Source organism: Pelobates fuscus, chromosome 3 (assembly GCF_036172605.1).
Source record: "Pelobates fuscus isolate aPelFus1 chromosome 3, aPelFus1.pri, whole genome shotgun sequence".
In the NCBI taxonomy this organism is placed as follows: Eukaryota; Metazoa; Chordata; class Amphibia; order Anura; family Pelobatidae; genus Pelobates; species Pelobates fuscus.
Window position 1 is genome coordinate 247628268 of NC_086319.1, and position 26763 is coordinate 247655030.

At 47.1% G+C, this 26763-nt stretch overlaps 1 protein-coding gene across 1 annotated transcript; it reads left to right on the top strand.

Moving 5' to 3' along the window:
- The first annotated feature begins 215 nt into the window (after positions 1–215).
- LOC134601730 (ubiquitin carboxyl-terminal hydrolase 38-like) lies at positions 216–15450 on the top strand. Its single transcript, XM_063446234.1, has 6 exons — positions 216–294; positions 1969–2087; positions 3355–3461; positions 4457–4557; positions 7667–7766; positions 14475–15450. Exons 1-6 carry the CDS (start codon positions 216–218, stop codon positions 15448–15450), a joined length of 1482 nt encoding a protein of 493 aa, XP_063302304.1.
- The last annotated feature ends 11313 nt before the right edge of the window (positions 15451–26763 follow it).

Below are 26763 nucleotides of genomic sequence, written 5' to 3' on the forward strand. Positions count from 1 at the left end.
CCGCTGCACCAGGCGAGACCCATGCTGGCGGTGAGTGAAGCGGACGGCCGCCGCAGCACTATCCCGCCCGACGGAGCCCGACCCGCGTGAAGAGCCGGCGGACCCGGTCCTGCTTCCCCCCCACCGGACCAGGGGGGTGATCCCGGTCCAAACCGAGCCAGACTCCTCTACCCTCGGAGACACGGATAACGGGTAACCCGCAACCATCACACAAGATGGCGGTGGCCATGCGAGCACAGCAAGCTACCTCGAGCACAGGCCGACCAACAGCCTTCCTGTATTCCTGCATGAGGGGTAATGCCACACGGGGTCCCACACACCCAGAGATGCCCCTGACTTATGTCACCCTCCATCTACCACACCTATGCATGCCACCGTTTAGAGGCCCGCTCACTCTTCTTCTGAGCCGGGCGCTCACAGGGGAGGAATTTTCCCCCCACAGCCTGCCATACACCCAGGGAGAAGCCGGGGAAACTCCTGCTGTTTCGGCACTGATACCTTTAGCCGAACAACTGACCGACTACTGTACCGACCCAGCGGAACCCTGGGCCCACGGACCTGGTGATGGGCCCAATGGCAAAAGGCAAGAGCACCTACACAGGCCTCAGGCCGAAGACCAACGGCCCTAGACAGCAGGGCAGCCACCAAAGGGAACGCGGCGTAGCGCCGCCAGCCCACAGCGACCATCAGCGGATCCGGGGCGCACATCAGCGGACTGACACCTAAGACCTACAAGCCAGGAATCGGCATGGGCCAAATGGGACTGTTCTGTGGACTAGTAATACCTGTTCTCTCTACGTCCCCCTGCAGGAACTCTCACCAACTCACGCTTTAGTTAACCAGTTATGCCACCCCTCACTGATTCTGGAGGGGCTACCATAAAGAAGCCTGCTACCACTCTTGTCTCCCTGCTTACCGCATGGTATAATGTTATCTGGGCTGCAGAGATGCTTTTGCCAGCTAGCTTAACGTGATCTCCCATATAAGCGTGTCTTTAAACTGCATGTAACCTATGGTGTAGTTTTACCGTGTTTTCCAGTAGCCAACACTGCAGAATCTTATGAGCCCTACTATACCTTTTACTGTAATACCCATAGTGTGACATCAGTACTTACAATAGCAAACGTAGTAAAGCAGGTACACCCATCTAAAGCGAGGACACTCAACGTAAATGTTACATTAATGCTCTTAACTGATTGATATTCATTTATATTAACGAAAAAAAAAAAAAAGTGCTCTGTTCATCTATTACCCTATGTAACAAATGTTTTGAAACCTACGTATGGAATGCCGTTGGGGTACCATACGTAAGCATGTAATTTCTATAAGCACTGCAAAAATAAAGATTTACAAAAAAAAAAACATTTCACTATCTGAGTACAGAGAACCTTATTTTGTTGAATCTTATAGCTGTTTTTCTGATGCCTCACTTAGTATACAAATATACATTGCACATGTTTTTTTGTCTATGTATTTATTTATTTTTATTTCAACTTTAAGAGCCCACAAAGTAATTTTAACTTTGTTTATGCCATTATCAACATATGCGATTGTGACATGGTTATGATGTCATAATTTGAACAATTGTTTCTCACCAGTGCATGAGGGAACACTCACTCAATACTGAATTGGCTGCATTGCTGTTCAGTGCGCTAGAGTTGTCCTTAGAGTTTTATTACTAATTTTATCAAAAATCCACACACAGTGTTTCATACACATTGTAAAATTGTGGTACTGTGAACAAACAGTTGGAAACAAATATGACAGACGAGGCAACCGTCCTTGACATTGAGGAAACAATATCTGAGACTAAAGATTCCAGTACAAAAAGTAAAACTGGATGGTTTCAAAATCTGATATTATGGATACGTTTATTTTGGACAAAACTATGTGATTTCGTACGGTGTCTAAGACTGCGGGTTTGCAATTGGTGCTCGTTCGCCTGTTTTGAGAAACTGAACATTACAGGGTTTTTCACAGGCAAAGGAAGAGCCGAAAATCTCACCTGTGAGCAAGACATCATAAACTTCCTCAACAAGAACCGCAGCAAAGTAACCGGAGACAAGAGCAAGCCCAAGGAAATTGAGGTACATAGCTTTATTAGGAAGTATTAGGCTTGAGTAGACCCTTAATGTAGTTATATGAAATGTATAACATATATTACATCAGCCATAAACGTTATATATTGTTACAAAAAAATGGAACAACATAATAACAATAAAATTTAGATTTAAATGTAACTGTTTACATGTTAAAAATAGGAAAATACATATAAACATGAATATATAGTAAGACATGATTAAGGATATCATAGAGATGGTTTAGAGGACTGACAGCTAATTATGACACCCCAGATGTTTCCGAACTACATTCCTATGGCTGGCTGAGCATCATGGGGAATATGCTTGAGAAACAGTGGTTCAAATCTTAGCCATCCTTGGTTTAGAGTAATAACAATAATACAACATCCAAGTCATATACCTATTAATTAATTACTGCTGTACAAGGACTAAGCAGAATCACGGGCACTTAAGGTCCATTCTTCAAATGAAAATTTAGCCCAGTGACCCATTCTACCATTCCATTGTAGTTTATAACATAAATGTAGCAAATAAATAAATAGACTCATCCCAAAGTGAAAGGTGGGTTTATTACACCTAGGAAGGCAGAGACGCTGTAAAAAAGCATTTATTCAGAACAATTGCATGCACCTAATTTGGGATTTAGGAACCACTGCTCTACTATACAGTTCTATATATCCTTAAGTCCTTGGGAAGTGGTGATCACAGGCAGATTATCTGCAGGATACCTACATATGGCCTGATAGGTCATGGGAGATCAGGATTTCAAAAAAATAAATTCACAAGGCATAGGGAAATGGGTGTATTAGGGCATATGGTAGAGAGACTGTGAGTGAAAAGAGACTGGGAAGAGAGAATAGGCCTATAGCAGTGGAGCTGCGTGGGGATATCTGGCTATGGCAATGGAGTAGGGTAGATGGGACTGGGGGGTGGATTGGGACAATGGGAGTGAGGCTGTGGAGGGGCGAATAACACTGTTGCTGAGTATAGTGGAATGTGTCAATGGCAGTAGATATAAATATTCTACTAACAAACTGAACGTTATAACCATTAGCAATATTTACAAAGCTCCAACATTTTCCAGTCAAAAAGAATGATTTATTTTCACCTTCTTGTGAAAAAAGGGCATTCTGTAACTCCACACATTAATCCGCCAATTCATTACACGAAGACTGGCTGGATGAGCATGGAAAACACATTTCTGTTTGTAGACATTTTTATATATTATGCGTTTTGTTGACTGTGAGTGTGTTTGTTTTTTCTCTTTCTTTAGAACCTGCCACAGTCACTGAAATTAAAAACCAAGAAAATTGGCCTAATCAACTTGGGAAACACATGTTTTATGAACAGTGTATTGCAAGCATTATTCATGGCAGCAGAGTAAGTTATGCTTTATTTCACACCAGGGCTGGACTGGGAAAATAATTCAGCCAGGTATTTAAACACAGAGCAGCCCAGTTGAAGGGGGCAGGGACAGAACGTGGGTGTTTCATGTCATCAATGATGACATGCACGCCGCCTCAAAGTGAGTATGCTAATCTGCTGTCACTCCAGGGAAGATCACTTGCATGGGACCAATGTCCTGTGTTTATTTAACAAAGCACAGCTCTGCAATCTCTGGTGTCCCTATAATATGGATAACAAAGGACAAAAGTGGGGCATGGCCAGTAAAGGGTGTTGTGCATGTGTAGGGGGGCTCTCTGTGGCACAGTATGTGGTTGGAGGCCGATTGTGGGATTGCGTGTGCATAGAGGTGACTGTTTGTGGTGTAATGTGTATGTGTGTGTGTAAAGGAGTCTGTGGTGTACTATGTGTGGCTAGGCACTGTAGTGTGTATATGTTTCCACTGGATGTAAAGTGTGTGCATCTAGGGGCTGTAGAGATTGTGTGTGTGTGTCTGTCTGTCTGTCTGACTAGCAGTTGTTGAGAGAGAGAGAAAGCATTTGAGTAAATTTGTAGTACTTCTAGAACATATGTGTATCGGGACTGTTGTGTGCATGTGGGTGTATCTAGGGACTGTAGCGTGTTACAGGAGCAGTAATGTGCCCTTTTATGTATAGGGACTGTAGTTTGTGTAAACAGGGTAGTTTGTGTTTCAGTGTAGTGTTTATCCATGGACTGTAGTGTGTGAGTCCAGGTGCTATAGAGAGTGTTTGTGTGTCTAGATGGTGTGTGTGCATCTAGGGGCTGTCGTGTGCGTATGTGTGTATTTAATGTTTATGTATGTGGACTGTTGTGTGTGTATATTAATATAAGCTGTGGTGTGTGTATGGGGCTACAGTGAGTTAGCATTGGGGCTGCTGTGTGCATTTATTTTGTATCTCGTATAAGTTGGAATGTCCAAGAATAAGATGTAAAACACGTTTTTATTTCAGTTTTAGGAGGTACGTGTTATCTCTGAATCTGAGTGGGTGCCAATCACTGATGGAGAAATTGAAACATCTTTTCAAGAAGCTATCTGATACGAACAAGGTATGTTTTTAAAGGGACATTTCAAGCACCATAACCACTATAGTACTCTGGCCTCCCCCCCACCTCCCCAATTTGTAAGTAGTCAAACCATTGTAGACCAGGTTGACTTCTTACCCAGGATCTGCAAGGCGCAGCTCTACACCCACAGTACTTGTGACAGACAGCTTTCCACTATTTGAGTTAAGCCTGGCGATACAGGGTTTAGCTCAGAAGGGCAAATTGAACATCCTGTCTAGAAGTTTCTGACTCTCCAAGTTAAGTAGCGGAGACATGGCATATGTGGACCCCTGGTAAAAAGTGATGCCTTGGTAAAACGCATTGACTACTAAAAAAAGGGGATGGGGGAAGGGGGGTAACCAGGGACAGGGCCTCTTCTGTCACCAGAAACCACTACAGCACACTGTCGTGGTTATGGTGCCTAGAGCATTTCCTTACTTATAGATATTCTGAAAGTTCCAATTTGCTTAACAATAAAAAAACTAACTATAGGGTCGGGGCCTGACACTCAGTGGTCGCGCCTACAGCGTGGAAACAGAGGACGTGGCTCGGAAAGGCATATACATGCCAAGAGTCTGGTCCTGCATCTGATTGCTGCCGTCCTGAATCTCAGTCCAAACTGGGTCGTACCCCTGGTAACTGCACTCCACACAGGAGACGATGTCCGGTTAAACAGGCATCGAAGTCTGTACATGAGGGCACAGAAAGGCGGGTCTGTGGCACAGGATACCCTCGGGATCAAGACTCTAGGAGATCGGCTACTGAGTACAAAGGGGCCATGAGGGGTCGCTTACATATGCTGCCTTACGTTGATAATAGACACAGCAAGAATATTCCAATGGTGCCCAATTTAGGCATAGGCTGACAGTCCCTCCTGTACATAATCCATAGCCCTCACCTTGGGCCTTGAGCTAGGGCTCATTTATTCACCATCCCAGTTGTCCAATGTACCATTCACATTTATTTAGTCTAATTGCTTGGTTTTAATCTTATCCCCCAGCCAAATCAGCATCCTGGAGAATCTGGTCTTTGTATTTCAACACCCAGTGGCAATGATAAATTGTTTGAGATGCAGATGTGTGTTTTTTCCTCTTATCTCTCACATCTCTGCTCCATACACCATCTAGTTTAATTTTAATCCAAAAAATGTGCCATGACACTGTTTTACACTGTTATTGCTTAGTTTGCTAATGCTGTTGTGGCTTCACAAGCTCATGTATTAGCTTTTGCACAACAAAAATAAAGAATATATATATAAAAAAAAAACTAACTATACACTTTTATTATTTAAAATACAGCACAAAACTTGTTTAAAACCTATTTTTACGGGGGGCGGGGCCGAACCGCCGAGCTGGACGGTCGCACACGAGTTTAGCTCCTGCTACACATCCTCGATTATATAACCAAAACATGAAAAAAAACCTAATAATAAACCACCAGCACGGGTGTTCAAAGCCACAGAGACACCGGATCCAGGGAGAGGCTGGCTATTGGTGCTACAGTCCCCTGGAAGCGAGGCCCTCGACGATCGAGTGGGGGCCTATGCCGGCGGTGAGAGGGACGGACGGCCGCTGCCCCTCTATCCTGCCTAATGGTGCCGAAATGGAAGCGGAGACCCGGGCGGATTCGGCCCTGTTCCCCCCCCTATGGACCGGTGGGGGTGATCCCGGTCCTCACCCAAAGGCTATGCATCCAGGGCCCAAAGATGGTGACACACTGCCCGAGCGCCTGACCGCCCCACCCAAGATGGCGGATTCCGTGTGTGCCCAGACCAGCGGAGGTAACTACTCCATAAGGGAGATCAGACCGACCAGCCAGGCCTCCAAAACCGAATACAGGGGGCAGGAAGAACATAGGCCCAGCATGCCAAGCACCACAGCCCCGCAAGCAACCTCCTACCCGCCCTCCCCACGAACTATACCTCGGATAGGCTACGGCGGAGGCCTACCCGGATCCATAATGGCTGCTGCACTGGCGCATACCGAACACCACTCACCCAAGTCAGCGACTGTCGGTCATACCACCAAACGAGGTACTCCCGCGACGGGGCTGACCACATACCCGCCCTACACGCAGCATAGAGCACAGCGGCCAGGACGAGGATCCTACAGGGCCCCCCAGCACTCAGACGCTTCGATCAGCTCCCAAGCGTCCTCCCTAATGGTCACTCATAGTCGGACATCCAAAGGGGGCACGCCTGGCTGGCTGGGAGGACAGCCGATGGGTCACCTACCAGAAGCACGAAGACACCCCTGGAGCGGCACTACCCGACCACCGACGGACACCGGCACCTGGTCACAACTTCATAGTAGAACGGACATCGGATAAGCGCAGACCTGCGACCACAAACAAGGCCTCGGGAACATTATTCATCCTAAGAACTCTGAATCAGCCAGGGTGATTTACCTACTACTCGTGGACTATCATTTCTTTCCAGCGTGTTTAGCATCTAATCTTTCTGATATGATATATCGCTTAGCTTAAATACATGCTTACAATCACCTAACTCTTTAATGTACTAGTACCCAGAACGACCTATCATTTAACACTCTATGTATGCTCTCATGCACAAGTCATGCTCCCCGCATATGTTTCTTCTGCATCTGTCTCTCCATGACATGTGTAATATGCTACCATCTTAAAATCAAACGTGATCCTGCTCTACTGTTTGTACCTAGCATGTTTTATTACTATAAAAAAAAATTTGTGCATTTCCTCTAAATGCTGCTTGAATGTTAACAAACCTGTGTGCTCAAACTGTCTGATTATGCTGTTGTGGCATTATTAGCACGCTCATGTTATTTTTTTCTGCACAGCAAAAATAAAGAATTAAAAAAAACAAAAAAACTATTTTTACACAAATCCTAAGCAATACATATCAATGGGCATGCCCACCTATCAGTTGCCAAAATCTGAAATCTATAATACAGTGTGTGTCATTGAGTCACTTCATTAAAGTTGAATAAAAGATTTTTTGAAAAAAATAACAATAAAGTTAGCCTAGCCTTAAACTGGGGATACAACAACAATGTAAAAAGGTCAATATCACTGTGCCTTTCTCTTGCCAGTACAACATTTTAAATTAATGTATTTTTCCATTTCTAACCAGCGAATAGCTTATGCACCTTGTGAATTTTTTATGGCTTCAAGACCACCTGGGTCCAGTCCTAATTCCCAGGAAGACTCTGCCGAGTATCTCAGATTCCTTCTAAACAGGTACATATACTTGGTCTATACTTAGTCTTTTTAACTAGTAATTGTTGACTAGTTGTTGTCGTCATTCATACCTTAAACATTGTGAAGAATAGCAAAATACACAATATTAAACGGTATTATTGAATTCATTTTTTTTTTTTTTTTTTTATTTACAGTTTATATGGTACAAAGGCAGTATATACAATTTACATTTTCAGCATTGTACAGAGTTGTGATTTAACATATACAGTTAATAGTAGATTACATGATATTTATATCCCATATTCCTGTGGTATCTTTCAGGTCTATAGTGCCTTACGTCATTCTTATGGTCAGTATTGGGATTTTCAACTCTGTCGGGTTTGTTGTTTCCCCACTGTCGCTTTGTACCAATTTTATTTTGTATAGTCGTACTATCGGTGTAACTTAGGAGAAATGGTTGGGCGGGAAAGGGTTGGTGAGGAGGGGAGGAGGGGGGAAACTTGGGAGGGGGGGGGTCTGTTGTTTCCATTGGTTTAGCCTTGTTTCTGTTGTAGTTGTTGAACGAGATTCAGGGTGTCGTGGATTGTCTCTCACTGCCCTTGTTTTGGCCCCCGACCTGGGGGTTCCTGTAGTCGTCCCATAGTTCCCACGCTTCCACCCAGAATCTTTTGGGGGTTTGAAAAGCCCTAGTTTTGCACTCATAAATGCGTGTCAGGTCTAGGTGTTCCATACATGTTTCTATGAGAGGTGCCTCCTTCTTAAGCCATGTCTTGGCAATAGCTGAGATAACGGTTACTGTTACATGGAATATAAGATACCTATGTGTTTTGGATATTTCCAGTGGGAAGTGCTGTAGTAGGAAAATTTCTGGTGAAAGTGGGATCTTTATGCCCCCAACATTTTGTATGAGTGTTTTAGCGGAGTCCCAGAGTTTTGCTATATCTGGGCAACTCCACCACATGTGCCAAACGTCTCCCACGTCGTGCCCACATCTCCAGCATGCCCCGGAATGTTTAGGGTCTATGGCCTTCATTTTGGCTGGAACTATGTGCCATCTATATAGCATTTTTCTTGAAATTTCTGCGTGAGCGGTACATAGAGAGAATTGTCTGTTGGCCGCAAAGATCCTCTTCCACTCTACCTCCGGTATCTGCCTACCTATATCTTGCTCCCATTTTCTTATAAAGGTCAATTTGCGCAACTCTATATGTGGTTGGTAACTATGATAGATTCTGGACATTATGCCCACGGATGTCTTCGTGGTTTGGCATAATATTTCTATCTCCCGTAGTTTGTCAGTTGGTAGTGAAGCATGTTTGGACATTGTATGTTTTGAAATCCATGAGATTATTTGTCTATATGCAAATTCCGCGTTGTTTGGAAGATTGAAGTCCTTTCTTAGTTTTGGATAGGGAATGGGGTCCCCTTCCTTTATTATTTGATGGGTGAATTTCAGCCCCTTATCATGCCATCCTTTGATGTTGATATGTGGGATTAGTAATTCAAAGGATCTGAGCAACATGAATGGGAGTATCCCATCGTTTGGGTTAGTAATTTTCATGTATTTGTCCCATTCTTTCAGTGTTAAAGATGTCGTGGGACACATCTGTGGGAATTTTCGCCTAAGTCGTTTGTTTATCCCTGCTATAGTGGCGATTTCAAATCCCTCGGTGTGAGCCGCTTCTATCTGTACCCATTGTGGAGGTGAAGCATGGGGCCGAAAGGCTGTCACTAGGGGGGTGATGAGTGCTGCCCTGTAATAATGTTCTATGTTCGGGATACCCATACCTCCTTTCTGTCTGGGTTGATATAACGTGGATGCTGCCACTCTAGGTCGTTTATTGGCCCAGATGAACTTACCAAGGGCACTTTGTATTTCTTTTAGATAAGTGGCTGGAAGAGGCATGGGGATGGTTCTAAACAGGTATTGCAGTTTGGGTAGTATCAGCATTTTTACTGCGGCAATTCTACCTGTCCATGATACATATTTATGTTTCCAGTTCATTATTTGGTGTTTAATCGTATGGAATAAAGGGAGATGGTTGGCCTTAAATATTTTCTGTATGAGTTTTGGAAACTTTATTCCAAGGAATGTTAAGTGGTCTTGTCTCCACTCAAAGTGAAATGAATGTTGAGGGGTTTTTTCTAGGTCAGCTGAGGTGTGGAAGCACATGGCTTGGGTCTTTGTAACGTTCAATTTATAGTACGAACATGCGCTATAGGTTCCTAATAATTTGTGGAAGGCTGGCAGTGACACCATTGGGTTGGTTAGTGATAGCATTATGTCGTCTGCGAATGCTGTGATTTTATATTCCTCATCTCCTTTTGAGATACCTGTTATTTGTTTGTCTTCCCTTATTGCTTGTAATAACGGTTCCAACGCCAGGATATAAAGGATTGGGGATAGCGGACAGCCTTGTCGTGTGCCATTCGTTATCTGGAATGGCTGTGACGCAAATCCGCCGTTTGTTACTCTGGCTGAGGGAACAGAGTATAGTGCTGATATTAGATTGAGCAATTTATTCGGGAATTGGAATTTGTTCAGTACTGCCTTGAGGAAGTCCCAGTGCAACCTGTCAAACGCTTTTTCTGCGTCTAGTGACAGGTACACACAAGGACCCCTCTTTTGTTGTTTGGAGTATAGTAGGTCATACAGTTTTCGTGTACCATCTGCCCCTTGCCTACCGCTAACAAAGCCCACTTGGTCATTTCTGATGATCTTAGGGATCACAGATGCCATTCGATTGGCAAAGAGTTTAGCCAAGATTTTTGCATCTGTGTTGAGTAATGATATGGGGCGGAGGTTCTGTGGCTTGTTTGGTGGCTTTCCTGGCTTGGGCAGAGTCACTATGTTTGCCATCAGCATGTCCTGTGGCATGATTCCTGTGGCAAGTATCTGGTTGAACGTTTCTACCAAATGTGGGCCTAGGGTAGCGCTAAATTTTTTATAATAGGAGTTGGTGAAGCCGTCCGGCCCCGGCGATTTGCCTTGTGGTAGTGATTTAATAATTTGTTGAATTTCAGTTATGGTTATCGTTTCATTTAGTGTGTGTTGTTGTTCTAGGGATAGTGTGGGTAACTTTATCCGCGATAAAAAGTTTTGTATCTCTTTCTCATCTGGTTGCTGTGTTAGGGGGTCCTTTTTCAAATTGTATAGGGAGGTATAGAACTCTGCCATTTCCGCTAGAATTTCTTGCGGGTGATACGTCCTACTCCCTGTTTTAGTGTGCATGTATGCTATTTTAGAGTGGGATTGCTTTTGTCTGAGCAGGGATGCTAATGCTTTTCCCGCTTTGTTTCCCTGCGTATAGTGGCCTAGTTTTAGTTTTTGGAGGGCTTGAGCTGTGTCCTCCACTAGTATTTCGTTGATTAATTTGGTAGTTTTATCGATTTCCAGCAGATTGTCTGGTGAGGGCTTTTCAATTTGGATGGACTGTTTCTCCTGTAATGTTTTTAATAAGTCTCGGTATTTGGAGTCTCTAGCTTTTTTGAGATAGGTCGCTCTACTGATGAGCGAACCCCTAATTACTGCTTTGTGCGCCTGCCATGTAGTTATGGGTGTGAGCTCTGGGAGCGAATTATTATGGAAGTACTCCTGAAGTTCTTTATTGAGTTGTAGACCGAACTTTTCATTTTGTATTAGTGCATCGTTCAGTCTCCAAGGGGCCCTACCTCTGTGGTCTATAGTGGATTGAAGTGTTATGGAGGTTGGGGCGTGGTCGGACCATATTATGTCCCCTATCCCACTGTGCTTGACCTTGTGCAGTATGGCATTGGTAACTAGGATCATGTCAATTCTGGAAAATGACTTGTGTACTTGTGAGAAGTATGTGTATCCTTTTTCGGTGGGGTGTTGTATTCTCCACACATCATAAAGGTTGTGGTCTGACGTTAACTTGGAAATTGCTTTACATTGTTTTAGTAAATACTTGGCCCTGGGCGCATTATGGTTTAGCGATGTATCCGCAAGCGGGTGCATGACATGATTGATATCTCCACACAATATTGTTGATGCCCTTTGTGGGGATGGGATTTTATTAAGGACCTTAAGTAAGAAGTTTCTTTGGTTTGAGTTAGGGCTGTACACTCCTACCAGTGTGTATGTGGTCGTATTGATGATGCAATGTATTATAATATACCTGCCGTGCGTATCTTTTTTCATTTGTAACATTTCAAAGGTGAGTGACTTATGAAAAAAAAAGGATACCCCCCGTGATTTAGAGGAATGTGTTGCGTGGTATTGGGACGGGTAGTCCTTCTGACCGAATTCCGGGACCCTGTTATGCTTGAAATGGGTTTCTTGCACACACATTACGTCTATGAGATCTTGTTTCATGGATTTAAGAAGCAACCTCCTTTTGTGCGGCGTGTTAAGTCCCCTAGCATTAAGTGTCTGAATTTTCATACTAAGTGGAGTATATTATGAGGGCGCTTGTGCCGTATAACACCTGGACTCGGGTGCGTTCGCTGGTTTTGGGGTCTTGTTGTATTGCATATATGTATGTCCCCCTGTAGTACGGAGCTCGTGGCCTACAACGAGGCTTGAGGTTTTGTGTTTTTCTTTGGTTAAACAGTTTCTGTTTCTTTTGGTGGTTTGTCAGGGTAGTTGATGGGAAACAAGGCTTTTCCCCGTTGCAATGTATCGCTTTCGGCCAACTGGGCCATTTTAGAATTGTAGGAAGGGTTATAACTAAGGAGAGGGTAAGGGTGGGATATATACAAAACTCCCCTAGGGGAGGCTGGGTACTGATATGTAGTACCATGGGGTAAGGAACTGGTGGTTCCAGTTAGTGGCTTTGGGTCTATCTTTGCGTTGATTAGGGCGTTAAGAAAGAGCCTCAGTGTGCCATCATTGTCCCATTCATCTTGTGGGGCCTGGTGCCAGTGATAGATAGAGCTGGGGATCTGTGTTGGGCTCAAGTGGTCTTCACAACCTTGTTCCGTCTGAGGGTTATACCAGTTTGTTCACATCATAAACATACATATCATAGTTGCTGGAAGATCATATTCTATACTTTGTGTAAATGTGTACCCTCCTATCTATACCCTGAAGATTCTTATTCCGTGTGATATTTAAGTCCCCTTACAGTCCATCGCCTTATTTGTCAGCTGAGTTTCCCGCCTGTATTTAGCTATCTACACATTTTGTTCATTAAAATTCTCGTCCCCACCTTGGGGATAATTGGTGCTATTTTGTCAAATTGCTCTTCTAACGTAGCATGTGATTTTGGGGTGCAGGTAGAATGATAGCCTATCTGCCCGTAGTCACTGTGGTGCTAATGGTAGCCTATTATGAAGCACATATTATCTATCCTTTTATATTAACTTATATCAGTGCAAAGAGGGAACTTCTGGGGCAAACTTATAAAACATTTAGAGCGTTAAAGTTCACAGCTAAACAGTGGGTATTAAAGTCCCGAAAGATTTGAAACAAAGTGCTGTCTGGCTGTAGAGATTAGTATGGTGCAGAATACTTGCGGATTAGATCTCTCCTCGTTGCGGTGAAGCAGGCTTCCACTCCAGCGGCAGTCGGTTTGTCGGGTTTACCGTGGGCCCCGGTAGGTGCTCTGTCAGTCCCCATGCCCGCAGTTTGCGGAGGCCCTCTTCTGGTGAAGCGAAGCTGTGCAAGGTTCCTCCCTTGGTGACCAGCATCTTCGTCGGGTATCCCCAACGAAATCTTAATCCTTGCGCCCTCAGTATGTCCGCGACCTGGGAGAAGTCCTTCCGTCTGCGTAGCGTGGAGGCTGATATGTCCGCAAATATCTTGATGTCCGGATAGTCCTCCGGCGGCGGTCCATTGTTGCGGCTGGCTTTCAAGATTAATTCTTTAATATGAAAGTAGTGTGCGCGTAATAGCACATCTCTCGGTGCTGTGTCTGGCAGGAACTTCGGTCTGGGTAAACGGTGAATTCTGTCGATTAACATCATGTCGGCCGGTATATCCGGCGCGTAAGCCTTGAACAGGCCTCTTGCGTATGCTTGTAAATTATCTGGTGTTATGTTCTCCGGGACTCCTCGTAGGCGCAAATTGTTCCTACGTGCCCTGTCTTCAAGGTCTGTGAGTTTGACCTCAGTTGCCTCCAGCTTTTTTTCTAGTTTCTCTACATGGGAGGCCAGATCGTTGTGTGCTGTGGCAAAGGTCTCCATTTTGGATTCCATATGTGAAGTGCGTTTCCCCAGTTCTTGGACATCTTTTCTCAAGGAGTCCACTGAGTGTTGCCAGGTTGTAATTAATTTCTGTGATTGTTCTTCCAGCGCTGCTTGCAGGAAAGTTTTAGTTATTTTGTCCTGGTCTAGGGCATTCTCTGTATGTCCCTGTGCCTCTAGGCCTTCTTTGCTGGCGTCGCCATCTTGCATCGATGCTCGTCGGGTGTCCGGCTCTGCATGGTTTTTACCACCAAAAAAGTTCATTTTTTCGGCTTTGCCGGCGTTCTTTTTGGTCTTCTGCTGTGCCATGTTGCTAATTTGCGTTGGTTTCGTGCCCTATATTGTCGGATTCTTGCGGATTATCGACCCTGCTTGCCGGAGCTCGGATCTATGCGTCCATTACTCTCGGCAGTTGGCCACGCCCCCCCATTGAATTCATTTTAACTGATAATTTAGGAGGTGTTTCTTTATAAAATAGCTCATTTCTAAAATCTACATATTAGCTAATTAGTCTTTAAAAGATACACTCTGTGTGCATAAGACAAATGTTGAAGCTTTTAAATTTCCATTGTTCTTGCCTTATATTTGTTTGTGCACTAGATTGCAAGAAGAGGAGAAATCTACACAGAATTCAACACCTCGGAGCACAGAACTGGGGAAGGAAAAAAAAACTGTGATAGAAAGCATGTTTGGGGGAAAGCTGAAAACAAACACTTGGTGTAAGACCTGCAAAAGCACCTCCCAGAAGAGAGAAGATTTCACTGATCTTCCTCTGGCTTTCTCTTCATTTGTCAAACCAGCACCGGTAATGGCATGCTCTACCGAGGAAAAACATTACGATTCTGTTACAATCAATATGACCCCATCTGCAGAATCACCTACTGAGGAAAGCATGAGCCATGGGCCTAGCAACATCTCATGTCAAAAAACTGGAGAGGAAAAGACACAGGAAAAACCTACGGTAAAAGACCTGCTAACTAGTTTCTTGGCACCAGAGGTTCTCGATGGAGATAACAAGTATCAGTGTCAAACATGTGCTTCCCTCCAGACAGCAGAAAGGACTAAGATGATTGTGGAAGAGCCACAATATCTCATTTTAACTTTACTGCGATTTGCCTATGAAACAATCTGCAATGTGAAGCGTAAGATATTGGATCCTGTGTCCATTCCACTCGTACTGGATTTGCCTGTAGAGAGATCAACATCTCGGGCTGCATCAGCAGATCAGACACTGGATAATGAGAATAGAAGACCGGAGGTAGAAGACCTGTCACAAAACCAACAACAAGTGCCCTATGTTTTAAATTCTGTTGTGGTCCATTCTGGGTTATCATCTGACAGTGGTCACTATTATTCTTATGCGAGGGACATATCTGATAATTCAGGGTGTTCACATTCTGAAAAACACTCTTCGGCCCTCGGCTCTGTGAATGGAAATGAAGAATGGTTTCTTTTTGATGACAGCAGTGTTTCCAGGAAAACAACACACTTCGTATTAAACAGACAGCCTTCCCTGGCCACACCATATATACTGATTTATAAAAAATCCAACTGTGGGGAGACGCAAAGTGTTTAGCCTAGCTAAGCAAGAGGAGTCTAAGTCACCGAGGATATTCCACTTCAGAAGGAGCCCAGAAATATAATTAGAAGACATAATAAAGAATATGTAGACATGCAAAAGCAACTTTCATGTATTTTAATAAATAATATATGCTTAATTAAAATGTGTTAAAATAGTGTTCAAATTCCTACACTTTTATGGGCCTCCATTTATCCCCTTACCTACTTCGCCCATTTCATATTATATAACGTAACTATATGGAAATATTACCATTCATTCATATTATTTAATCTCATAATGTCATTTTAATCATCTCCCTATCTCAAAGATATTTGTTTCACCTTTCAAATTATAATAAAAAGTAAAAGGGAGTCGAAAAGGAGCCTAACTGTAATTGCCAAGAGTCCAAACAGCTAGTAAACACAACAGATTTTCTAGGGGTTAAACCATTTCATTATAATAGTTTTAATGGTGATATTGAGGCTGGATATATCCACTAACCAAGAAACAACTAGACAAGAATTGGTGCAAACTATAGTAGTATAGTAGTAGTAGTGATATAACCATGCAGAACAGCAGGGCTCAAAATTACTAATTACCAATAAGCATTGTCTAATAGCGAATGGAAATTCAATCCAATCTCATGTGAAACTGATCCTCACTGCTTGGGAGGACCCAAGGTGCAAGGTGACAACATGGATGATGTATGTGATTGACAGTTGTAAATTAAATCACTGCTGACATACCTGAGTAAAGGAATAGTAGTTGAATAATAAATCTCTAATAAAATATTAACACTTAATTCCTGTTTAAAAAAAAACATTGGGAAAGAAGCTACAGATTTGGGGGGAAGACGATAGCTACTATTGACATTTGAAATGAATAGTAATGACACTGAGAAGATAGAGAGCTAGGGATTAAACATAAAAAGCTGTAAATCTAAAACAACATGCTGTTAATTAACATACTGAGATGATAAAAAAGGGGTATGGAAATTCTTTAAAATATCTAGTTGTGGGGGTGGAGCTTGGCAGCCATGCCGTGCAGTCACAGACAACATGGGCTCCCAGGCAGGGGCGTATTAGCCGCGAGGCAAACAAGGCATTTGCCTTGGGCGGCATTTTCCAGGGGGCGGCAAAAAAAGCCGCCCCCAAATGCCCAAGGCCTTGCGGCTAACAGACATGCTGGGCTGCTGCTGGGCGGTCGGGCGGCGCTGGTGGGCGGCCGGCGAGGAAGCACTTCCTCTGAGCTGTCTGCTCAGCTCCCTCACGCTCCGCAGAGTGAGGCTGGGAGCCGGAAGATGACGTCATATTCCGGCTCCCAGCCTCACTCTGAGGCGCGCGAGGGAGCTGTGCTGACAGCTCAGAGGAAGTGCTCCCTCGCCAGCCGCCCGCCAGCCAGTGCCACTCGCCCAGCAGCCACTGGACCACCAGGGAGGAAGAGACACCCTGCCCCCCCCCAGCATTCCCAAAGGTAAGGAGGCTGGGGGGGTGTTTAAATACATTTTTTAAAATGTGTAATGTGGGTGAGTGTGTGTCTGTTAGTGTGTGTCTGTTAGTGTGTGTGTCTGTTAGTGTGTTTGCCTGTGAGTGTGTTTGCCTGTTAGTGTGTGTGTCTGTGAGTGTGTGTGCCTGTGAGTGTGTGTGTGTGTGCCTGTGAGTGTGTGTGTCTGTTAGTGTGTGTGTCTGTTTGTGTGTGTCTGTTAGTGTGTGTGTCTGTTAGTGTGTGTGTCTGTTAGTGTGTTTGCCTGTGAGTGTGTTTGCCTGTTAGTGTGTGTGTCTGTGAGTGTGTGTGCCTGTGAGTGTGTGTGCCTGTGAGTGTGTGTGTCTGTTAGTGTGTGTCTGTTAGTGAGTGTGTGTGTCTAAGTGTGTGTGTGTGTGTGTGTGTCTGTTAGTGTGTGTGTCTGACTGTGTGTGTCGGTTAGTGTGTGTGTTTGCCTGTGAGTGTGTGTGTGTATGTTAGTGAGTGTGTGTCTGCTAGTGAGTGAGTGTGTGTCTGTTAGTGTGTGTCTGTTAGTGAGTGTGTTTGTCTGTTACGGAGTGTGTGTGTCTTTTAGTGTGTGTGTGTGTGCCTGTGAGTGTGTGTGTCTGTTAGTGTGTGTGTCTGTTTGTGTGTGTCTGTTAGTGTGTGTGTCTGTTAGTGTGTGTGTCTGTTAGTGTGTTTGCCTGTGAGTGTGTTTGCCTGTGAGTGTGTGTGCCTGTGAGTGTGTGTGTGTGTGCCTGTGAGTGTGTGTGTCTGTTAGTGTGTGTGTCTGTTTGTGTGTGTCTGTTAATGTGTGTGTCTGTTAGTGTGTGTGTCTGTTAGTGTGTTTGCCTGTGAGTGTGTTTGCCTGTTAGTGTGTGTGTCTGTGAGTGTGTGTGCCTGTGAGTGTGTGTGTCTGTTAGTGTGTGTGTCTGTTAGTGTGTGTCTGTTAGTGAGTGTGTGTGTCTAAGTGTGTGTGTGTGTGTGTGTGTCTGTTAGTGTGTGTGTCTGACTGTGTGTGTCGGTTAGTGTGTGTGTTTGCCTGTGAGTGTGTGTGTGTATGTTAGTGAGTGTGTGTCTGCTAGTGAGTGAGTGTGTGTCTGTTAGTGTGTGTCTGTTAGTGAGTGTGTTTGTCTGTTACGGAGTGTCTGTTAGTGTGTGTGTGTTTCTGTTAGCAAGTGTGTGTTTCTGTTAGCTAGTGTATGCGTATCTGTCAGTGAATGTGTGTGTGTATTTAGAATGCGGGGCGGGGGGAAAGGTTGGGTGGGGGTGGCGCTGGGGGGGAGGGGGCGCCTGAGTTTTGTCCTGCCTAGGGCAGCACAAAACCAGGATACACCACTGCTCCCAGGCAATAAGCTAAAAGAAGCCAAAATAACCAAGAAAAAGCCCTTAAACCTGCTTCTACAACAGACCCAGACTAAGGGGCTCATTAAAGAGGCAACAATAGCCAGAAGACCCAACAGCAGGCAACAGTCTATCACCGGGGATCAACCTGAGGCCTACGGAGAGCCTGAACAAGCGACACAAGGGGGGCGGCTGACCCCTCTAAAGCAGCAGCCTTCTCGGCTAGAGGTTTCCCCGGAGGACTCTACCTTCCCCCCCCCCCCACCCAGCGGGGGTCATCCCGGCAAACACATGCAACGACCCAACACCAGGGAGCCGACTAGGCTCCACACGCACAGCTGAACGAGTGGAGAAAAGCATGGCGGAAGCCACGTGCAGCCTAGCGCCCAGCAACATACTGCCCCCACTGGAGGAGAGGATTAACCGCCTACTGGAGGCTTTTTGGGCCAAGCTCGCCCTCCGCAGGGTCACCTCTGAGACAAAGTCATCTGCAGGGCTCCCAGACGAACCGGCATGGCATACAGTACCACCCAGACAGAGTCATGGAGCAGCCCAACTCATGGGGAGGAGAAGGTGGGTGATCCGGCGGAAACATAAACCTCACCGCGAAACTAATCAACAGAAACGCCGCTACACCTTCAAACATCAGCCCACCCAGAAGGTACCCCCTCCAGGCACCCCGACGGGCCCGACAGCCACCGTGCTCACCAAAAGACTTCACCATGCAGGAGGACCCCAAGAGCCCGCAACATTCCACTGCCACACAACAGCACCTGGTCCATGGTGGCCCAGCGAGAAAGGGGTCTGGCAGGGAGATATCACCGGCGATCTACATACAGACCAACATGCCAGCAACACCTTCCACGCATCTGGCATAGGGTGAATAACCCAGACTCGGCAGTGGTAACCGTGAGCTCCATGTTATGCAGTATATGGGATCACGGGTTTCAATGCAAAGTTTACATAATTAAAGGACCACTCTAGGCACCCAGACCACTTCAGCTTAATGAAGTGGTCTGTGTGCCAGGTCCAGCTAGGGTTAACTAATTGTTTTATATACATAGCAGTTTCAGAGAAACTGCTATGTTTATCAATTAGTTAAGCCTTCCCCCTAATTCTCTAGTGGCTGTCTCACTGACAGCCGCTAGAGGCGCTTGCGTGATTCTCACTGTGAAAATCACAGTGAGAGCACGCAAGCGTCCATAGGAAAGCATTATGAATGCTTTCCTATGTGACCGGCTGAATGCGCGCGCAGCTCTTGCCGCGCGTGCGCATTCAGCAGACGGGGAGGAACGGAGGCGGAGAGGAGGAGGAGAGCTCCCCGCCCAGCGCTGGAAAAAGGTAAGTTTTTACCCCTTTCCCCTTTCCAGAGCCGGGCGGGAGGGGGTCCCTGAGGGTGGGGGCACCCTCAGGGCACTCTAGTGCCAGGAAAACGAGTATGCTTTCCTGGCACTAGAGTGGTCCTTTAAACGTTGGTTAACCCCTACTCTCCTAGCCCATAGCGCAACTAATCTTCTAATCTGTCATAACTGTGTTGTTTCTAGTTAAGACACGCTACACCACATCTGCTGTTTCACAGATAGTGGCGTTAACCCCTTCTCCCCTCCGCGATTAATCATGAAGCCCATGGAACAACGCAGTAGGAGGAGTGGGCCTTGACAGAGCCAGGAAGTGGGCAGGTGCTAGTGTTTGGGGGTTGGATTAGTTTAATGGAGCTTGGGGGCGGAGACAGGGAGTATAAAGAGCAGCCATTTTAGAATAGGGGCCATTTTAACCAGAGCCTTTCTTACCTGTAAATTGTGTCAGGTCGGCGAGGTTCTTTTTCTTTGTCGTTTCTGCAGGATTATGGCGTCGCTAGATGAGATCCTGGATGGTGTTCGGGCAGCTGTGAAGGACAGAGGACTGGATTGGCTTCATCAGCAGTTGGGGACTGCCGGGCCTGCTCCTGCGGTACCGGCCCGTCGACCGGCGAGGAGGACGAGACCACCTCAGCGTTTGAGCCCGGGCGCTGGGCCCGCAGCGCGGCGGAGGAGGAGCCCTTCGGCGGGATGTGGTGTGACCGACGGTCCGGGTGAGGCCCGGTCAACAGAGCCAGGCAGGCGCACGGCTCGCTCCGGTGGGCGCGGCAGCGGCCTGGCGAGGACGGCCGCACAGCGCATGGTGGCGGAAGGATCCAAGCCACGCGGTTCCGCGGCTGGCAGGAGGAACGGTCCGGGCGGATCTCAGAAGACGGCCGGGACGGAGGCCAGGCCGGCTGGGAGTCATGTGAGCGGCGGCACGAAGCGGACATGTCCCGGTGAGTCAGCCACTAGTGCGAAGGCTGGAGGGCAGGGGAGTGATGGTGATGGCGGATGTCTGACGGCCCCTCAGGCCGTGGGGGGAGGCCAGGACAGCGGAGTGATGGCAGGGACGTATCAGGCTGAGGCAGGTCAGGGAGACAGATGCAGGGACAAGGGTACCTCACAAGAAGCGAGTGGGTCTGGGCACACGGCAGGCTGCCAGGATAGCGATGATGAATCTGGCTTGGGGCAGACGGCCGAGGAGAGGCCAGGCTCGGCACTGACAGTTGAGGGACAGGGTGCTCATACTGTTAAGCTGGTTCGGGATGTCAGCGGTAGGCGAGAGGGCCCATCTGGCCGCTCCCAGGGTCAGCTTCATGACAGGGAGGCCGCAGGGAGTGAGTGGAGAGCAGAACGACGCTTCTCTGGCGTCAGGCGCAGCGTTTCGAGGAGCAGAACAAGGAGTTCAGGGAGCAGGGAAAGATCACCTGCGCGGAGCAGGTGCAGCGTAGCAGGCTCATGTTGCAGGAGGCGTGATTCCAGGGATAGCAGGAGGAGGAGTCAGCGGAGGAGATCAGGTTCGCCGGGAGAGAGGCTCAGTGATCGGTGGAGGGGACCACCTCGTGAGGGCAGTCGCCCTGCGAGACACAGCGTTGCTGAGGAGGATTGGGAGGAACGTAGGGAGGAAAGGCGGGTGAGGAAGGTTCAGGACAGACTACCCAGATTTCCTTCTCCCTACAGGTCTCGGAGCAATACCCCTACGGTCTCGAGGCGAGTCCAGGCGGATGGGAGTCGGCGACAACGGGATTCTCCGGTGCCTGAAAAGGTGGACGGAAGGACGGCGCCTCTGCAGCCAGCTGCGGCCAGAGGTTCGAGTGGTGAGTTCCCACACACACGACACCCAGGACAGTTGTTAAATGATTTAAGAACATTTTTAGATTCTTGGTCTGGGACAGAGGGGTCGCCTGCGCAATTCGGGAAGGTGTGGGCGCGAGAGAGTAGTCGGGACACGGCTGCAGGGCTCGGGGGGACACAGCTGTCCGCGCACGGCGGAGGTGAGTCAGGAGCGGGGGCTGAGTTGTCTGGGTTGGAAGGAGGGGGCGAGGAGCGTGAGGAAGTTGATCTCCCGGATGCTGCGCGGCAGAATGTGCACGTGTCTTTCGCGGGCCCCCTCGGATGTCATTTAAAAGTGGAAGTGAAAGAGAAGATATGGAAAGGTGAGTTTGTGGAGATATTTTCCCTCCTTCCCCTAGAGGAGTTCTTAGACTTGAAGGAGGAGGATAAGAAGGATGCCAAAAAGGAGGAGGAGGAGAAAAGGCGGAGGTATCGCAAGATACCTAAGACCTTTGGGAATTGGTTGAGGGCCTTCTGCATTCTAGCTAGTGTAATCGGGGAGAAGGCTCCGGGGCGTTGCTCAGAACTATTTTGTTATTTGGATGGGATAGGTGATGCGTACCGAACCTACGGAGGTTTGGCTTGGTGGAGGTACGACGAACAATTTCGTCAGCGGCTGGCAGCGAATGCGAGCATGCGGTGGGACCAGATGGACCTGCCGTTATGGATGCGCCTTATGATGGCCCAGAAGACGGCGCCCTTTCCTGGGGCAGCCGGCACGGCCTCAGGGGCCGGGTCGGCTGGGCAAAAGAAAGGTTTCTGTTGGATGTTCAACGAGGGACATTGCAAATGGGGAAATAATTGCAGGTTCCGGCACGAATGCTCAGGCTGCGGGGGGACCCACGGTGTCAACCGTTGTTTCAAAAAGGGTAAGTCTGGCGGGGGAAGTGGGCCCGCAGGGGCGACAGCTACCGCAGCTTCCGTTGGGAGTGTCTCCGGTGAAAATAGACGTGATGTTGCCTTGGCTAAGGCGATACGTTAACAGGGAAGATGCTATTTTCTTGTGGCGGGGTTTTCGGGAGGGGTTCTTTATTCCCTACGTAGTTAGGGGACCTGGTACGTTATGTGGGAATCTTAAGTCAGTGCGGGAACACCCAGAGGTAGTGAAGGACAAGCTAAGTAAGGAAGTGCAACTGGGGAGGATGGCGGGATCGTTCTCGGCACCGCCATTGCCCGATTTGCGAATATCCCCGCTGGGCGTGGTCCCCAAGAAGGAGGCAGGCAAATTCAGGTTGATTCACCATTTATCGTACCCGAAAGGGGCTTCGGTGAATGATGACATCGACACGGCTCTTAGCTCCGTCTCTTATACGTCATTTGACAAGGCAGTCGAGTTGGTTCGGAGGCTGGGGCATGGTGCGCTGATGGCAAAGGTAGATGTGGAAGCAGCATTTCGACTGCTCCCGATACACCCGGACTGCCATCATCTGCTCGGTTGCTGTTGTGAAGGGGAATATTTTGTTGATCTGTGCCTGCCTATGGGGTGTTCGATCTCGTGCGCCTATTTCGAGAGGTTTAGTACCTTCTTGGAGTGGGTTGTACGGACGGAATCGGCAGGGGGTGCGGTGGTGCATTACCTCGACGATTTTCTTTGCGTGGGCCCGCGGGACTCGGACCGCTGTAAACAGATATTGGACGTGTTTCAGTGGGTGGCGCACAAAGTAGGGGTTCCCCTGGCGGAGGACAAGACGGTAGGGCCTACGACGTGCCTTAGTTTTTTGGGCTTAGAAATTGACTCCAGTAAATGGGAATGCAGGTTACCGGGGGACAAATTATCACGGCTACGGGAGCTGGTGGCCACGGTAGGGAGGGCCAAGAAGGTGACACTGCGTGGGCTCCAATCGCTGGTAGGGAGCCTTAATTTCGCGTGCCGGGTCATACCCATGGGGAGGGTTTTCTGTAGGCGCCTTGCGCAAGCTACGAGTAAGGTGCGTCTGCCGTCACATTACATTAGGGTTTCGGCGGATATGAAGGCGGATTTAATGGTGTGGGACCGGTTCTTGCAGGATTTTAATGGGACGGTGATTTTTCGAGAGCCGGCGGCATCAGGGGAGGTTGTTGGTCTATACACCGACGCTTCTGGTAGCATAGGCTTTGGGGCTTACCTGGGGGGTCACTGGTGCGCTGAGCCATGGCCTGAGGCCTGGAGGCAGAGCTCGCTGATTAAAAACCTAGCGTTTCTGGAGTTATTCCCGGTGGTGGTAGCGGTGAGTTTGTGGGGGCGGGTGTTGTCCAACAAGCATATTATATTTCACTCGGATAACATGGCGGTAGTACAGGCGATCAATAGTTTGTCGGCGTCGTCTCCCCCTGTTTTGTGTTTGCTGCGGCGTTTTGTCCTTCTTTGTATGTCTTTTAATTTGGTGTTTAGGGCTAGGCACATCCCTGGTATGTTGAATGTGGTAGCTGATGCGCTTTCTCGTTTTCAGTGGGAACGATTTCGGGAAGCGGCGCCGGAAGCTATGGCACAGGGGCAGGCTTGCCCTGGCGAGATGGGCAGCTCGGGACCGCATGCTTGGGGAGTGTATAAAGAATTCTCTTGCGCCGAGCACTTGGTCAGGCTACGTCAAGGTTTGGAAAGAATGGGACGAGGCGGTGCAGCAGGTAGGGGGTGACAGTTCGCAGGGGCAGAGGGTGGACGTGCTGTTGTGGGTACTGTGTCGCTTGTTGGCTAAACAGGCGTCACCGGCCGTGATAGATAGGTGCATGTCTGCCATGGCGTTTTTGTTCAAGTTCAACGGGTGGGAGGACATTACGAAGAATTTTCTAATACGCCAGGCTTTGAAGGGCTTTAAGAAGGGTAAGAAGCTCGCGGACCCGAGGCGACCGGTGTCGTTTTCGGTCTTGCAAAACCTGTTAGGGGTGTTGGTTGATCTGTGTAATTCCCCTTTCGAAGTAGCACTATTTTCTGGGGCGTTTGTCTGGGCGTTTTTTGGTGCTTTTCGCATTAGTGAGCTGGTGAGTGCCAACAAGTTGGGGAACGGCGGTTTGATGTTCGAGGACGTGGTCATAGGTAATGATCAGGTGCAGATATGGCTGCGCCGGTCTAAAACGGACGTTTACGGCAAGGGACGTGCGGTGGTACTGTATGAGTTGCCAGGATCAGAGGCTTGCCCGGTGGCTTGTGGCACAAGGTACTGTGAGGTTCGGCCGGAAGGTAAGGGTTGTTTCTTTTTACACGCCGATGGTTCAGCGTTGTCGCGATTTCAGTTTCTGCGGGTCTTTCGAATGGGTTTGCAGAAAATGGGCCTGGAGCCGAGTCAATTTGGGACGCACTCCTTTCGCATTGGGGCAGCGACGGAGGCTGCGCGTTTAGGTTTGGGGGACGAGAAGATCAAACAAATAGGGAGGTGGGAGTCCGTGCGATTCCGCTCGTATGTAAGGCCAGATAAGTTGGTGTAATTGCTAGGGTGCAAGAATATGGGATGGGGACGTTGCCTTTTTTCTGCCACTAATTTTGTCTCTTTTCAGGTTTGGAAGTTTGGTTGCTGGGCCACTCGTATGTGTACTGGGCGGAGAAGAGAGCCGCAGTTCGCAGAAGCGGATCACAGCTGGGCTTTCCTTTGGAACGAGTGACTCTATGTTGGTTTGGTTTCAGGGGCGCTAGTTGGCAGAGTTTGTGTAATTTCTTGTTTCAGAAAGTGGTTGGTGGGTCGGTCCCGGATGTGGTATTGATTCATGGAGGGGGGAACGACTTAGGTGGGATTCCGCAAAGGGAATTGGTGAGAAGGATGAAAAGGGATGTGGATCGGCTGAGGGAGCTGGTTCCTGGTGTGGTGGTGGTGTGGTCTGAGATGGTTCCGCGCTTTGCGTGGCGGCACGCCAGGGATCCGGCTGCAATAGCTCGATCGAGGGGTAAGGTTAGTAAGATTATGTCAGTTTTTATTAGGCGTTCTGGGGGCGTAGTGGTGCGTCACAGAGAGTTGGAGGGCATGTTACCTGGGTATTTCAGGAGGGACGGTGTACACCTGTCAGACGTGGGGAACGATTTGTTGAACCTTGGGTTCCACGAAGGTATTGAGCAGGCCCTGTTTAGGTGTGGTGGGGGTCGCACATGCGCTTAAGGAGGTCAAGTCATGTGCTGTGGCGGAACAGGGCATAGTAGAAATTGGAATTTGGCGTAGAGTTTGGACTGGACAGGCCGAGGTGTAGGCCTGATGGAATTAAGGACTGGTTGGTTCTAGCTCTTCGGTGGCGACGAACCTGTGGGTGTAGGGGTGTCTGAGGTACACCCCTACAGTTAACAATATGATGTGGGGCCTCTTTGGTAGGCCGTGTTTCAAGTGAATTGTTATTTGTTATATATTGTTCAATTGGTAGGGTCATTGTCAGGGGTACTGTGTGGGGGGTATAGTAATTTAATGTATAGTTGGACAATGACCCTAAATTATGTTAATTATGTTAATTTATGATAATTTAATTAATAATTTAATTAATAAAAGCTGTGGACTTTATACTCCAACAGAATTAACTGTGTCCGTGTCTTATTTAGTTTAAGGTTATAGTGCATGACGAATATCGTCTGTACAAAGGTTTATATAAAAGTTTTAGCACATGCCGAATAACGTCTGTGCAAATGTCAAGTATGTTTAGCCAAACTTATGAGCACATTTAAACTTATGCACACTCATAACATAACTGATGCTCTCCCTATGCCCCGCTCTTCACTTATCATAGTACAAGAATACCTAGCCTGAATGTTACCCTATACTTTAAAACAAAAATGTGCAGTTTTACTCATGACATTTTGTTTTCTAACTCAGACTCTCTATTCTTCAACTGTTTTTGCATTGTATCATATGTCATGGCAACTACGTGTACACTCATTGCACATCAAAAATAAAGAATAATACAAAAAAAAAAATATCTAGTTGTTCACGGGACTAAAATAGTAACCCAATCCACTTGTACGTCATGACAAGCTACTTATCCAGTATACACATTTTTTTTTAAATAAGAAATACCGGGGCCCCTACCTAACATCTCTCTCTCTCTCTTTCTCTGTCCTCACTCAATTGTGAGCAAGACTTTCTCATCCAACATGGTGTCAGATGTCACACATTCTCATCCAACATGGTATCAGATGTCACATTTCAAAATCTTGTGAAAAGCTACCCAGAAGATCGGAGGCTGTTATTGTCCTAAAGAGAGAGCTAACTCCGTATTAATGTTCATGGTTTTGGAATTGGATATCTATGAAGCTTATATAGGTGTGATGCTCTTTTAGCCATACAGTGTGGCAATAGTGCTGTCAAGGTTTTTACCTGTTTCTTTTAGGAGGCACTGACATACGTAACGTTACGTTATTTAAACGTTGAACGTTAGTGCCTCTGTGCACAATTAATGTGTT